Consider the following 14,192-nt stretch of genomic DNA (forward strand, 5'->3'; position numbering starts at 1 on the left):
CTTTGCAACCATCTACAACAGTCTAAACATTTCTACCTCATGAGGACTTATTTGTGACCATGATCACTAAGATATGTTCCATATATTCCACAATTGTTACTATTTCCAGACACGTGAGTACAATGGACCTAAAATGTACTTGGCAAATTTCTTTCTAAACCAGCTAAGAACCAGGTCTGCATCTTAATTTTCTCTTTGACATGTAGATTAAATAGTTATTACTGACTTAAGAGATTAAGTATTACCTTGTTTTCTTTAATTCTTAGTTTGGCTCCTCCGAACAAGTCAAAGTCTCGTCCCTCCATGTCCTTGTAGAGGTGCTGGCCCAGGATCAGGTGGTTTTTACACACCAACGCCTCATTAATACCCTGCAGATACAGGATACGTAGGCTTTAATGTCGACAATGTATTGTTGGATGGTTTCTTTGAATTCTTATTTGTTTGAATTATTGCTTTGAATATCGAACATTTTCCATTTCTAACTGTAAAAATCTTTGATCTCACAATAGGAATAAAGTGTATGTGTGTTGATGCAGAGGGTCATCTCATGCATATAGAAACTTTTCTAAGGAGATACTCTAGTTATGAACGGAACATGAACATATTTACAGTCTATGATGCTGTCGTAAAACAAAAAAGACTCAACAGCAACAACAAGATGCTGCGGGATGTCAAGAAAAGACAGAAATTAAACCTGCTACACAGTGAGGCAACAGTTCAATAAAGGAATGTCATCTCTTTTACACACCACAAGTGACAGAAGGTCTTCTGTCACTTGACGAACATCTTGTCTCCACAAGAGAGATTGAGATTTCACAGAAACAGAAATGATTCGGCCTTAATATAAACCATATGCACGGTAATATCATTCAGAAGGTTTCTAAGTTTTTTTTGCAAGCGAACAAGAAGGCATCATTAAAAGAAAACATTGAAGTAATTCAGAAAGACGAGTGACCTACAGTCAGAGGTGTTTTCAGCAGGGGGATGAAAGCTGTGAAGGGTCCGTTTTGACTCAGGTGTAGTGTACATCCTTTCTCTGAAATAGAAACACACAAGCCAAAGGTCAAAGGCTAGCATTGTAGACTTGCTTGTGAATTATAAAAAGATACAGTCATGGTTTAAATTTTCTTTGTCTTTGACATATTATTATGCTTGTGATTTTCCAGAAAAGGACAATAAGCAGGAAATCACGGTCTCTCATTATGAGCCTATACAGATGACCAATAACTGATTAACACAATTTGTCAGCTTAAAGCTTGGGCTGTTTATGTGGTCAACTATAGAAGAATTTATAATAACCAGTATAAGTGTGTTGTTCCTATCTTGTGACAGGTGAACTGCATGCTGATGTTAGCATTTCTATGCTAGTGTAGTGTCAGGTGAGAGGCATTTACCTCATTTATCATTTAACCTGTGCTTTAAGTTGTGTCAGATGTTTTTGGACACAATCTGGTCATGCATGAGGTGGTAATTTTATGATGTGATCACCTCATAACAATAACTTCACAGGTTTCTGGCAAAGTGATATCCTATCCATAGCAACCGCATACAGCATTTATTTTTTACCAAAGAGGGCAACAGCTCCGGTTAGATTTTCTCTCTGGCTGCCACTCCGGTCCAGCTCTATGAGACGCTCCATCAGGTTACCATAGCAACGTCGGCCGTCGCCAATCTGACCGACCTCACACACACACCTGAGAGAGTGGGGCAAGATAGAAAGATGAGCAGAGTGTGACTCAGCTGTTATTCATCTGATGCTGTTCCTGGTTCCCGGCCTGGTTACTACTTCCATTGTGGTTCTGAATATACAAGCTGTGTCTTTTTCTCTCTCTAGGTTTTCTAGTTTTGGTTCTGGTTGTAGATACAGTCCTGCTCACCATTATTGGCACCCCTTCATGTTTTGCATAACCTCTACAATATCTTCAGAATCTTTTAATTGGAGATCTAAAGTAATTTAACAAAGAAAATTATTTTTTCAACCTACATATTGTTGTTTCAAAGGAGAAACAGATAAAACAGCATGTGCAGCAATAATGGCACCCCTCTTTAATATTTGGTTGCACACCGTTTGGCAGTGATGACTGCCTCCAAACGTTTCTTGTAGTCATCTATAAGCTTCTTGCACTTCTGTCTTGCTGGAGGACCCAAGATCTTCGACTCAAACCAAGTTTTCTGACACTGGGTAAAATATTTCGCACTATAATCCATTGATTATTCTCTGATTTCGTGAGTCCTATGATACATTCAAGGCCTCCAGTACCAAATGCAGCAAAGCAGCCCCACAGCATTATGGATCCTCCACCATGCTTAACTATTGGTAGGTTGCTCTTTTCCTTGCAGGCTTCATTGCACTGTCTGTAAACAAACTGTTGGTGTGCATTGCCAAAAAGCTCTATTTTTGTTTCACCTGTCCACAGAATATTTTCCCAGAAGGATTGTGGTTTGTCCAGGTATTCTTTGGCAAAGATTGGTCGTTCCTTTTTATGTCTTTTCCTCAGCAATGGTGTCTTCCTTGGCCTTCGCCCATGAAGCCCTGTTTGGTTTAGTGTGCGGCGTATGGTACTTGTTGAAACCATGACCCCAGACTATTCCAGGTTGGCCTTCAGGTCTGTGGATGTTTGACGTGGTGTTTTTTCTACCATTCGCAATAACCTTCGAAGACTTCTCTCATTTTCTCAAAATTTTTCTCTTCCCCCCATGTCCAGGGAAGTTCTTGACAGTTCCATGCTTGGCAAACTTCTTAAAAACATTAAGCACTGTTGAAACAGGGATACCAAGGTCTTTGGAGATGGCCTTATATCCTTTGGAGGTCTTTTGTTGGCTAATTATCACACTTCTGATGTCCTCAGATGGACAATTTATCACAGGTGATTCTCATTTGTGATTTACCACAGGTGAGTCACAATGTGTTTCCATACTGATTTACAGCAAAGGGTGCCAATACCAGTGACATAGAAGGCTTTAAGTTTTTTCTTAAAGTTTTTTCCTCCCATTGTTTATTGTTTTAAATTGTTGTTTATCCTTCACTCTTTTGTATCAAACACGAGTTCTCTATAGCAAAGAAATGTTTCACATGATTAAATTTTTTCAGGAGATATTCCACATTATGTACTTAAACTTCATGGGTGCCAATAATGGTGAGCAGGACTGTATAGTGGATTTAGACAGCAAGTGAGAGTTAGCAGCAAAGATGTCATATTTCCTCATATTTCTGGTCATAAGTTTAGTTTGTCTTACCTGGGTTGTCCATCCAGTCCAGTCTGACAGAGTGCTGAGGGGTCACAGGTGTCTGCTGAGCAGGCAGAGACGAGCTGACAACCCAACTCAGGGTTTCCGCGGATAGGGGACATACCAAACATACACTCACAGCTGGACTGTGAGATAGACAGTCAGATGAATACAGAGTTAAGTTAAACTCATACAGATTCAGGATTTTGTTCATGTTTTGTTTCTTTTGACCTGACTTGGGTCTTGGCTCTAGGAGCCTCCTTACCTTGTTGGGTCCTTTGAATACACAAACAGTAGAGTTGCTGGGACACCCTCCATTGTTTTCTGAGCAAGGATTTCGGGGTATGCAGATCCGACCGTCGCCCTGGTAGTCAGGCTTACAAGTGCAGATGACCTTTGACCGTTGTGAGGAGCAGTCTGCATTTACATCACAGTCCTTTCTAGAACAAACACCTGAACAGGAAAAGAAAGATATCAATGACTCCATAGTCACTACCTCATCCCCCAAACCAATACAAGTTATACTGATTCTAGTCTAGTAAAAGGAAGTAAAAAGAGTGTAAAGACAAGAGTCAAGTAAAGACATGTAGAGACAAAAAGTGACATGTAGCGACATACAAAGACATGTTCAGTCAAATGACTACTCGAATACTTGATTCTGATTGATCAACCACCAATTTTCATCTGTGATTATTTCTCGATAGACCACTACTGCCCCTGGCATCCAACAGCACCCAACATTAACTTACTTAATAACTAGGAAAATGGAGTATTTTATGAACATAATATTTAATTTATTTGAATCCCTGCGAGTCAGGGTTCCTTTTCAGGAATTATTTTTCAATAATTACCAGTTCACTCTACATTATCTCTTACGCAGAAACATATGACATATGACATACAGCGATGTATGATACAAGCGATATAGAGACAAACTGCGACATATAATATATAAACACATCTAGAGATATGTCAAGACATTTAATGACCCATCAAGATATGCAGCAACATGTAAAGATATAAAGAAACACGCAGAGATACGCAGAACCATGTAATGACGCTAAACACAGAGACAGACAAGTAGAGACACGAATCAAGAAGAGAACTCTGACAAGATGATGAAACAGCCCACCTGTCAAGTAGCTGGATAAATGTTCTTTGCAAGTCAGTGTTAAAAACAGGTTTAAGGTTAAACCGGAATATGTTAAAACAGCATGTAGATCAAAAGACCGAACCTTCAGTTTCCCTCTGTGTTCTGGTTAATCTGTGCCAATTTGTGTATCTTGTCACTTTACATGCACATGCAGAAGTTACATAAATATTATATGGCCTAAATGCTACATAAAATTAGGAACAGATTCTCATTAGTAGTAATGAGCAGACTTATAAATATGTAAATATAACAGGTCACTTTGATCGTGTCACTGAACACATAATTTTTGTCCTTAAAGCAGCAGCAAATGCTCCAAACCCGTTACAAACAATGGCATTGACATAGACTTGGTATCATATAAATGTATGTTTACTTGCGCATGTGTTCTGGGGTGTCTTTCTGTATCCAGGCAAACATTCACATTCGGCCGTGTCTCCTTCTCCTTTACAGTACGAGTAGGGGCTGCAGTTATTGCACCTGTTACTCACTGGAAACACAACAGACAGGCACATATTAGCAATTAATGGCACCTGTCACTTCATGTTTCATGGACATAAATGTTTGTCTTAAATTATTTATGTCATGTAATCCAGTATAATCCAGTGTGTCATGATTTTACCTTGGTCACAGCGCTTCCCAGTGTACGGAGGCTGACACAAACATTGTCCGTCACCTTCTGGACCTTTATTACACACTCCATGCACACAGTCACACTCTGTACACACACAAAGACATTTTAAAAGATGTCAGATGTTCTCTACTTTCCTATTGTTTCTCTTTGTGCTGTCACCCTCATACGCACATGACCCCACTTTTACTGAGACCCTACCTTTATCACACTTTTCTCCAAAGGCGTTCTGGTTTTTACACTCCTGGCAGGCAAAGCCCGAGAAACCGTCCTGGACAGAGAAATGTTTTTTTAGGTTTTTTTTTCCACAATTTTTCTTTTTCCATCATCATCAAAAACAACTTTCTTCCAACCTTACAACAAAGACCAAAAAACAACATTTTTGTACAACAAAAATAAAGGCAAATTTAATTTCATGAAACATGAAACAAAAATACCAGTATCTGTAAATTGGAAATGTTCATGTCAGTGTCCCATAATAAACAGTGTCGTCCTCTAAATGCATGAAAAAGACAGACGTGGTACTCACGTTACAGACACAGGTCCCATTGCCTACATCTCCATCCACACAGACTCCATTAAAGTTACAGGTCTTCCCTGACCAGCGTGGGCAGGCTGCAAACAGGCATGAAACACTTTATTAGACATGACCAATGTTTTATTGATTTTAAGATTTTTAAGAAAGTATCACATTGGAGGCATGTCAGATTGGGACAGTGGTTCTTAAAGTGGGTAAGTGGGTGGGGGGGCTTCGTCATCAACCCACACACAGGGACACACATGCACACAGGTAAAACAATGTAAAATAAAATTATAACAGATACACTTGCAAACTAGCTGTAAGGCCCATATTGTGTGGTTGTACCTAAAAAACAAAATTAAAGGAAGAAGAAATCAAGCAGAAAGGACTAGAGTGTGAGTATGTGGGTTAAATATGTTTTTTTTTAACATTTCTTTCCACCATACCATTATTGGACTACAAGAAAAAAATTATTTCTAACAAGTTTCTTCTTCTAAAACAAGATGTCACGTTTGACAGAAATAAGCTAATACTTACTTGTGGTAACGTTGCATTATGGACTGTATAGTTGTATGCACGTAACTAACATCAGTAGCATAAAAATAACCACGCCCGGTTGTGACCATAGTGACGGTGAGTACCATTTGTACAAATTTAAGACGTGGATAGTTTCAAAAAAAGACAGATAACACGTCTCTTCCTGTTTTAACAAAGTTGTCGCAGGTAAGATAAAGACGTTAGCACTTACTTGTTGTTGTACCAAGTCTTGCCGTGACGTTTTACACGCGTAACTGGCAGGAAAACGTTTAAAATAAACTAAATGTCTTTTTCGAAAACGAAATAGCGATACCTGATTGGTGGAAAGAAATGTTAATCACCCAAAGAACCAATCAGAGTCATAGGACGAATAACGTTATTTAACGGTTACTGACCGCCAAAATAACGTTACTTAACGGTTACTGGCCGCCAAAATAACGTTATTTAACGGTTACTGACCGCCAATTTAAATGTGGATATTTTCAGTATTTATAAAAACAATGGTGCAGTGATTTAAAAAGTTTGGTTGAACTGTTGCAGGTGACAAATACAGATGAAGGTGAGAAGACAAAATAAAATCCAGAGATGTGATTTTAAAATGGGTTTAAGGGTTATAGGCAGAAATGAGAATTCACAATGTCTTTCTAATAGGAAACCTGTAGATTTTAAGCACGTGTGCTCGTTTAAGTATTTCTTCTACTCATATAGTATTTGTTTATCAGCAGCAAAAATGAAACTCTCATACCCACTTATCCAGTAGAGGGTTGCAAAGTAAGCCCAGGACAGGTTGACAGTCCGTCACAGGGCGAACACAGAAAGACAAATAACCATCTACACACTGGTGTGTGTGATGCATGCCTGTCTTTTGACTGAGAGAAGAAGCACAATACTGATACTGGGGGATACTGAAAGATACCCCCATTGCAGCTGGTGTAACACGGTCACACATACACATCTTGTTATAATTACACTAAATCTGTTGCACTAATAAAGTGTCTCTATACTATTAGAAGCCACTGTGTATGTGTCACTTTAGGTTCGGTGATGTCTTCTTCTATGGTACCCACTATATATTCTTTTTGACGCTCTACCCTCTCCCTTTTTATAGGTCTTTTAATCACAATTAATCCTGTATTTTCGCAACAGTTGTTGTGTATATTTTTGTTCTAATCATCACGATTACATATGTCTCTACCTTACCATACAAAGACTGTGATATGTGTCTTGTGTTGGTAATGCTAGAGTAACTTTTGTTAACTTAAAAGTCACTGTGTATAAAGCGACCAGGCTTTATTCAGATAGGACTGGGAGCACTCAACTGAATTACATGGTGGTTTTTCTTGTTGTTTAAATTCAGCGTGACACAACATTATCCATCCAACAACTTTAAAGAAACGCAACTGGACTTGTAGGAGTCTGTAGTAGACTTTGTACCAGCTGCCTTTCTTTAACGTCATTGGATAAACCATGACCTGGATGACTGAGAACCTTCTCAGACATTTTTATCTAACACACATTTATCTAACAGAAGTCCACCCGACACCAACTCATTGAAATAAATGAGACAGCTGCATTTTTTTCCCCTATACAACTGTTATCAGTGAACACAGACTAAATGTGGTGTAATGTAATGTGTGTGTGTTTCTTACGGAGACACAGAGGTCCCCAGTGTTGTGTACAGCACATTGGATGCACGAAAGATTTGGAACACGAGTGATGACATCCCTGCAGCTCCAGCTGCCTGCCGCCGATCTGCACCACGTAACTGCAGCACACAGTGAGAGTGGAGAAACCACCTCATTAACATCACAAACTGTAACTTCTAATATTTATGACACGTCTCGTGAATTCATTAAAGGCGCAGTGTGCTCAAGTATGTGTGCATCGTTGTACCTACCTGCAGTTGGTGGTGCCCACCTTGCTGAAGCCATGGGGGCAGCTGCTGGTGATGGCTGCGGCACAGGAAGTGCACTCGGTGTATACATCCGTCCTCTGTGGTATATCACATCGACCAGGAGGAGGAGTCTGATGGAGCAGAGGAGCAGTACGATAGTTGGATGCAACTTTCTGTCTACATCCTCACAACACATCTGTTTACATTGACAAAATCGTGTCTGTCTGACTCCAGATGGTGCAGTCAATATCAGAAAAGAGACAAAAATTGAGACTGGCTCCAAAGGTGAGTCACTCTCCATAGATCTTCATTTTAAGATGTTCACACTTACAGCCAAAATAAGCATTTTTACAGACTGGTACAAAAAAAAAAAAAAAAAGATTTTTTAATGTATAACTGACTTATTTGAATTATATTAACACCTAAAGATATGAATAATTTAGCATGTCTCTACTTTTATTGACCTTCAGTCAGAGTTAGGTGGTCAGGCACTTAAACTAGCAAGACAGAGACAGCCAAAAACACCAACACTAATCTTTAAAACTGGTAAAAGTGGCCTGGTTGTCATACGCAGAGAACTGGCAGGAAAACAATTAAAATAATCTAAATTTTTAATGTAAAACATAAAATGTAATAAAATACAACCATTTCACACACAAAGTCCAGGGCTTGAATGTATTTGTGCACATATTTAGGCTATACATTTTATAAACAGATTATTATCATTATTATTATTATTGTTATTGTTACATTTTTAAGGTTGCATTAATGTAATATGAAGTCAATGGGAAGATGACTGTTAAGTTTTTGCCACAGATTTGTGATGCCGTATCAAATTGTTTATGTGTAGAGTTTGCAGAACATGACAATGGCATTTGCAATTTGCACTGGAGTTTTAGTTCAGAGCTACATGCAGCCCAAGTGGACCGGACCAGTAACGTATCAGCATAAAAATCTCAAAATAACAACTCAAAAATGTTCCTTTCATTTTAGTGCAAAGAAGTACACCGTGATAATGTTTACATTTAATTACTTACGTTTTTACACAACATTTTAGAAGCATTTGGAAATTTCTTACGAAACAAACAAAAAAGAATAAGCAAAAAAATTAAGAGAAATGTTGGTGCATTGCTGCCATCTGCTGTCTCAGTGTTGTGTTGTGTCTCTTGCTAAAAGAATGCAAAAAATAGCAGCTTTTATTTGAAAAAATAATGTCAAAGTTAATGGCTTGTATGTCATTTTCGCATCATGCAAATTCATCCCAGGGGGCCAGACTGGACCCTTTGGTAGGTAGATTTTGGCCTGTGAGCTGTAGTTTGGACACCGCTGATCTAGTGTTTATGATGTAAGATATCCATACTAAAAGGCTACAAGAATATCTCTTGGTCTGTTTTCCTATAATACTCATGCTATCGCTCTGTGTTTGTAAAAACAATTGCCATTTACTGTTGTTGTGAGTCTTGAATAATCTTGGGACGTTTTTCACCTGCAGCAGTTTGAAGTTTTCTCCCTTCAAGTGGCACCGTTATCAGGTTGAAAATGTCGTTCATCTGACACTTTGGCTTATCAACAAATAATAGTGTCGGTTAACTAATTTAAACTTGAGTATACTCAATAAGGAACATATACAAAAATGACACCTACATGACATCAGCATGTCAGCCCTTTAGCAGCTTCAGCTAACGGGGCTGCTCAGTCTTAAGGAAGGGTTTGGTCTATTAACACCGGGACATCTTGTCCTCAACTTCCTTTTACTTCTACATTTTTGTCAAGCCTGATCTTTATCACATAAATAACCAAAAGTGGCATTAGAGTTAACTGCTCTGTGAGCTCAGTGGGAAAACACTGGGCAGCGTAATTGCATTCATCAGAAAGCAAAGCTTTGAAATCTGAAAACAGTAAACATACATTGACTGATGGAGTTGGAGGCGTGTTACCTGTTGCAGTGAAGTTTGCAGTAGCGGCAGAAGCACCAGCAGCAGAAGCAGCATGGCTGAGTCTCACATTCAGATATAGAATAAACCCAAAGTCCTCCTCCGTCCAAAAAGTAGAGAAACTCCTCAGCAGAAAAACTTAAAGAAGATGTCCCGGCAGATTCAGATGTAACCTAGTTTTCTCCTCCCATTGAACCTCACATACAACCTGCACTACTAACTACAGGAAAAAACACACATGACAACATCCTCTGTCCAACAAAAACAAAATGGTTAGAAAAACAATAGAAGTATTCCAGCGGTAGTAGGAAGCCTATAGGAAAAGTGAGAGCAACCTGTTGTTCATAGACGGCAAACCCCGTGGAAATACATAAGCGCTTATAATAACAAACAACTGGGAGGCTCCAGGCATGTGGAGGACTATCAGCAGAATCTCACTTTGAAGCAGTTTTGTGGGAAATAACCAACAAATTACAGCTACCAAATTAACTCTCAGCTCAGTGTCCGAGCGAGGTAGAAAGCAGCGGCAGAGGCTGGAGCGACTGCTGGCGTCACGTCTTTTCCTCTCTAATCTAGGAAGGGAAAGAAAAAAAAAACAACAGAAACTGGCAGAGTAGGAACCTCCCAGCAGAGGTCATCTCCTCCTACTACTACTCCCCTGGTAGTAACGGCAGAGGTACTCGGGAAGAAGACACTTGTTTTAGACAAAATAGTGAGAGTAAGCGGCTATAGCACGCAACACTTCCCCCTTTCCATGTGGAACCTCCAGAGATATGGGCTGAGTGGTGACCATTTTAAATTACATTTAGACCTTTAGACCACTGCTTCATTAAACAGATATGAGCTGGTTTAGCTGCACAAAACAGTAACTGCCCATTAACTGAAATTGAAATTTAGATCAAAACTTTTTAGTTACTTTTATGTTGCTATTGAAATGTAGTATAGAATGATATTATTTGTACACAAACGTGGTTATTTATCTGCCTTTTTATCTCTTCAGGGGTCTAATGACTATACAATATTGTTAAGTATGTGATTTAAAGGGATCATATGGCAAAAACCAGTTATCAATGTGTAACTCCAAACCCACAACTAGACTGAACGCTGCACTAAAAGCCCTCTCTTCAAGGGCAATGATATAATAACATGCGCGATGAAATCTTGATACTGCACATATTTTCATTTGATGCATATGTTGGCACCAGGCAGATGATGTGAAATGCATACTGTATGTGGTGGATGATGTGAGCAAATAAGTGTGATTGTATTTTATTTTGTAAAACATTGTATCTATCTACTTATTTTTTACTTTACACCTGAATTTCATTGTATATACTGTACAATGACAATAAAGAATCTTATCTTTTTGAGACATTTACACGAGCATATGAAAATATGTACTAACAGGTAGTATACGAATATTTTACCCTCTGACAGCTGTTTGAGACAAAAAGAGAGTTTGTGAGAAATCTTCTCTCTTCCTGACAGGAAGCTTTGGACGGATTTCCTGTCCTGGTTGTCCCAGTGCAGGGGTATGATTTGGACGGATTTCCTTGTCAGCTGACAGAACTCGTATTCTGCTTCTCAGAACGAAGAACAACCAGCGTGAAAGCTGAGGCTCTTTCCTGCTTTAATTCAGCTGGACGTGATGAACAGACGGAGAGCAGAGAGAGAGAGAGAGCGTCAAAGGTCAAACTGCAGCAGACAGAACAATAGAAGGAAGTAGACCTCAGACTGCCTACTACTGCTACTGCCTTGCTCATTTGCTCATTGGCTTTATCCTGCTAGTTGTCCCTACACAATTGGGCAATGTAACCTCAGACTGTTTTACCCAGTTTGCAATGACATGGAGCTCTGTACTGAGTCAACTGCCTCCCTTTATTGACCCCATGTTGTAGAAATTCAGTAAAGATTCAGAATAATAAAAAAAATCAATATCACACACTTTAGAAACACAGCGAAAAAAAAAAAAAAAAAAGCTGTTGAGCTTAATGGAAAAAACTAACAAACAAACAAAAAACAAACACTTTTTCATTTTCATGCCAAATATATTTCATGTACAGGTCATTTCCAGATCAGGTACAACGGTATTTAATGTTTTGGCGATCTGGCTTGTGGTGCAACTTTATCGTGTTAAAATTCTTTCTGAGTACATAATATATACTCTGTGGTTATAATTCAATGAGTGAATGGTTGTCTTGGAACCACAGAAGTTGGGCAAAGCTCTTGGACGGCTGCAACCAAAAAAAAGGTACTTTTCGACAAACCAAAGAACGGTGACACAGTTTCAAAACATCCCACTTTTGTACATCCTGAATCAGCGAGCATATTCTGAGATAGGTATGTCTGCCATGAGCTGATACTGCACACACTCTGCTACTTTGTTCTGACATCTGTGATGCCTTAAGAGAGAGTCTGCGATTAAATACAAGACTAAAGAAAAGCTTAAATCATAGGATGAAGGACACCCTGATAATTGTTATCTTTGGGTGTTGCATAACGGCACTGATGAAGAGTCACTGCTGACTCCTGGAAAAATTAGAAAAACATCATGGAGGAAAGACAACCTCAAAAAAATGCCTTCAATCAGCATTGTCGGACAAAAAAAAAAAATGCAACAAAAGACAAGCGGAAGACTGATAGTATTTACTGCACCGACTGCTGCTGACTCCTAAATACCTCCAATCAGCACTGTGAGCAGGAAAACGCCCGAACAGACAAGAAAAGATAAGAGGAAGCGAGAATTGATTTACTATCAGTGTCACATCCCTCTAGTGTTCCCTGGTGTCTTTCTGCTCCAGGTGTTAATCAAAGAAGACCTAAACCGTGTTGAACGCACTGGCCGGTACGGTGGCCCTGAAGGTCAAAACACAACATCATTTCAGAAAACACAATGACATTTCACAAAACACAACAAAAGTACAGAAAACCCAGCGACATTTCACAAAACACAACAAGATTTCACAAAACACAACATTTCAAACAAAACAACATTACAGAAAACACAATGACAGGTCGTGGACCTTCAGGGCCACCGTAGGCCACAGTGTAAAATGTGTAGAGAAACTAAGGTTTTTCAACTCATCTCACATAATTAGCATTAACTCACTTTATAAGCTGGTGTATACATGTTTTTATTCACAGTTCTGACATTTTATTAAATACAGTAGGACTAGGCTTATTTACAGTTAACTTTTTATTCATATCATCAACTTGCAAATGTCTTAGTACATGTCTCAATGTCTTAGTACATCTTTGCAAATTAGTAATTAAGGTAGCATAGAATTAGCACAATTTCCAAGTGAATAGATCACGTTGATCTAAACTGATTGTTGATTCCCGGTCTAATGGTTGTTCTCTCCGCAACATGTCCGCATGTCTGCATTTCACTGAGACAGCATCTAGTTAAGAACATAACACCATGAATACCATATATTCAGCGACCAGGGAGGAAGTGTTAGTTCTACAGTTAGCGCTGTAGACTACATATAATTTTCCTTGTTTTTTGTTCATGTGTTTATAATACAGTATATTTTGCTGCATACAGTTTCTTTTTACTCTCACTCTCTTCGTTTTACTTTATATGTGTGAATGAAAATGGTAAAAAAATTCTTTCTCAGTATGAGTGCAATGTGTGATGTCAAATCTTGGAGGCTTTTCTTACTGTAAAATCCTGTGTTTATAAAATAGTACTGTAACCATTGTCAGTGAAGGACTAGGCTAAGACTGAGAGGTGGACATGAGGGTAGCATGAGTGAACAGTTTTGGGAGGGATACGGGTTTTAGCAGGTCAGCCATGGTCTTATGCTGAACTGTAAGACTGTTTCGCCAAATGATCTTTTTGAGAATGTTATTTCTGTTTCAGCTGCTAAACTTTAGCCTAAACATTAGGCAAATAGCACAAAAAGTTTTAGCTCGTAAACTGAAATGTTAACATTAGCTAACCTGAACCAACGCTTTTGCTCCCAATGACAATGAGCAACAAGCTAACTGTAGCTTTAAGCTTTAACTGTTAACAGCTAAATTTAACTGGTTAAAGCTTAAGGCTTTGGTTCAGTTAACTAAACTGAACCAAAGCTGCTAAAGTGATCTGTTAGCTTCCCACACTCTGTTAGCTAAGTAGAATCAAATCTTAAGCTAGCTGAGACCATCTGGGACCATTAGCTGACCCAAAGCTGTTAGCTAACCCAGACCAAATATTGTTTTGTTTTTTTCCCCCCACTAATGAACTAATAAACTGTTTAAAATGCTTATAACCAACATTCTCTTTTACATGAAGCAAAAGTTTAGCTGCTTAA

General features: G+C 38.8%; 1 protein-coding gene across 1 annotated transcript in view; it reads right to left on the reverse strand.

The window, feature by feature from the left end:
- stab1 (stabilin 1) overlaps positions 1 to 10,461 on the reverse strand; it is a 62,069-nt gene extending 51,608 nt beyond the window's left edge. The window contains exons 1-12 of the mRNA XM_047584253.1: positions 9,898 to 10,461; positions 7,964 to 8,091; positions 7,716 to 7,831; positions 5,539 to 5,624; positions 5,211 to 5,280; positions 5,001 to 5,096; positions 4,755 to 4,868; positions 3,494 to 3,681; positions 3,238 to 3,374; positions 1,567 to 1,694; positions 960 to 1,036; positions 246 to 368 (exon numbers count right to left, since the gene is read on the reverse strand). Of these exons, the coding sequence (XP_047440209.1) occupies positions 246 to 368; positions 960 to 1,036; positions 1,567 to 1,694; positions 3,238 to 3,374; positions 3,494 to 3,681; positions 4,755 to 4,868; positions 5,001 to 5,096; positions 5,211 to 5,280; positions 5,539 to 5,624; positions 7,716 to 7,831; positions 7,964 to 8,091; positions 9,898 to 9,951 (1,317 nt within the window). The 5' untranslated portion in view covers positions 9,952 to 10,461. The remainder of the gene's footprint in view (positions 1 to 245; positions 369 to 959; positions 1,037 to 1,566; positions 1,695 to 3,237; positions 3,375 to 3,493; positions 3,682 to 4,754; positions 4,869 to 5,000; positions 5,097 to 5,210; positions 5,281 to 5,538; positions 5,625 to 7,715; positions 7,832 to 7,963; positions 8,092 to 9,897) is intronic.
- Between the last annotated feature and the right edge of the window lie 3,731 nt (positions 10,462 to 14,192).

Source organism: Mugil cephalus, chromosome 4 (assembly GCF_022458985.1).
Source record: "Mugil cephalus isolate CIBA_MC_2020 chromosome 4, CIBA_Mcephalus_1.1, whole genome shotgun sequence".
In the NCBI taxonomy this organism is placed as follows: domain Eukaryota; kingdom Metazoa; phylum Chordata; class Actinopteri; order Mugiliformes; family Mugilidae; genus Mugil; species Mugil cephalus.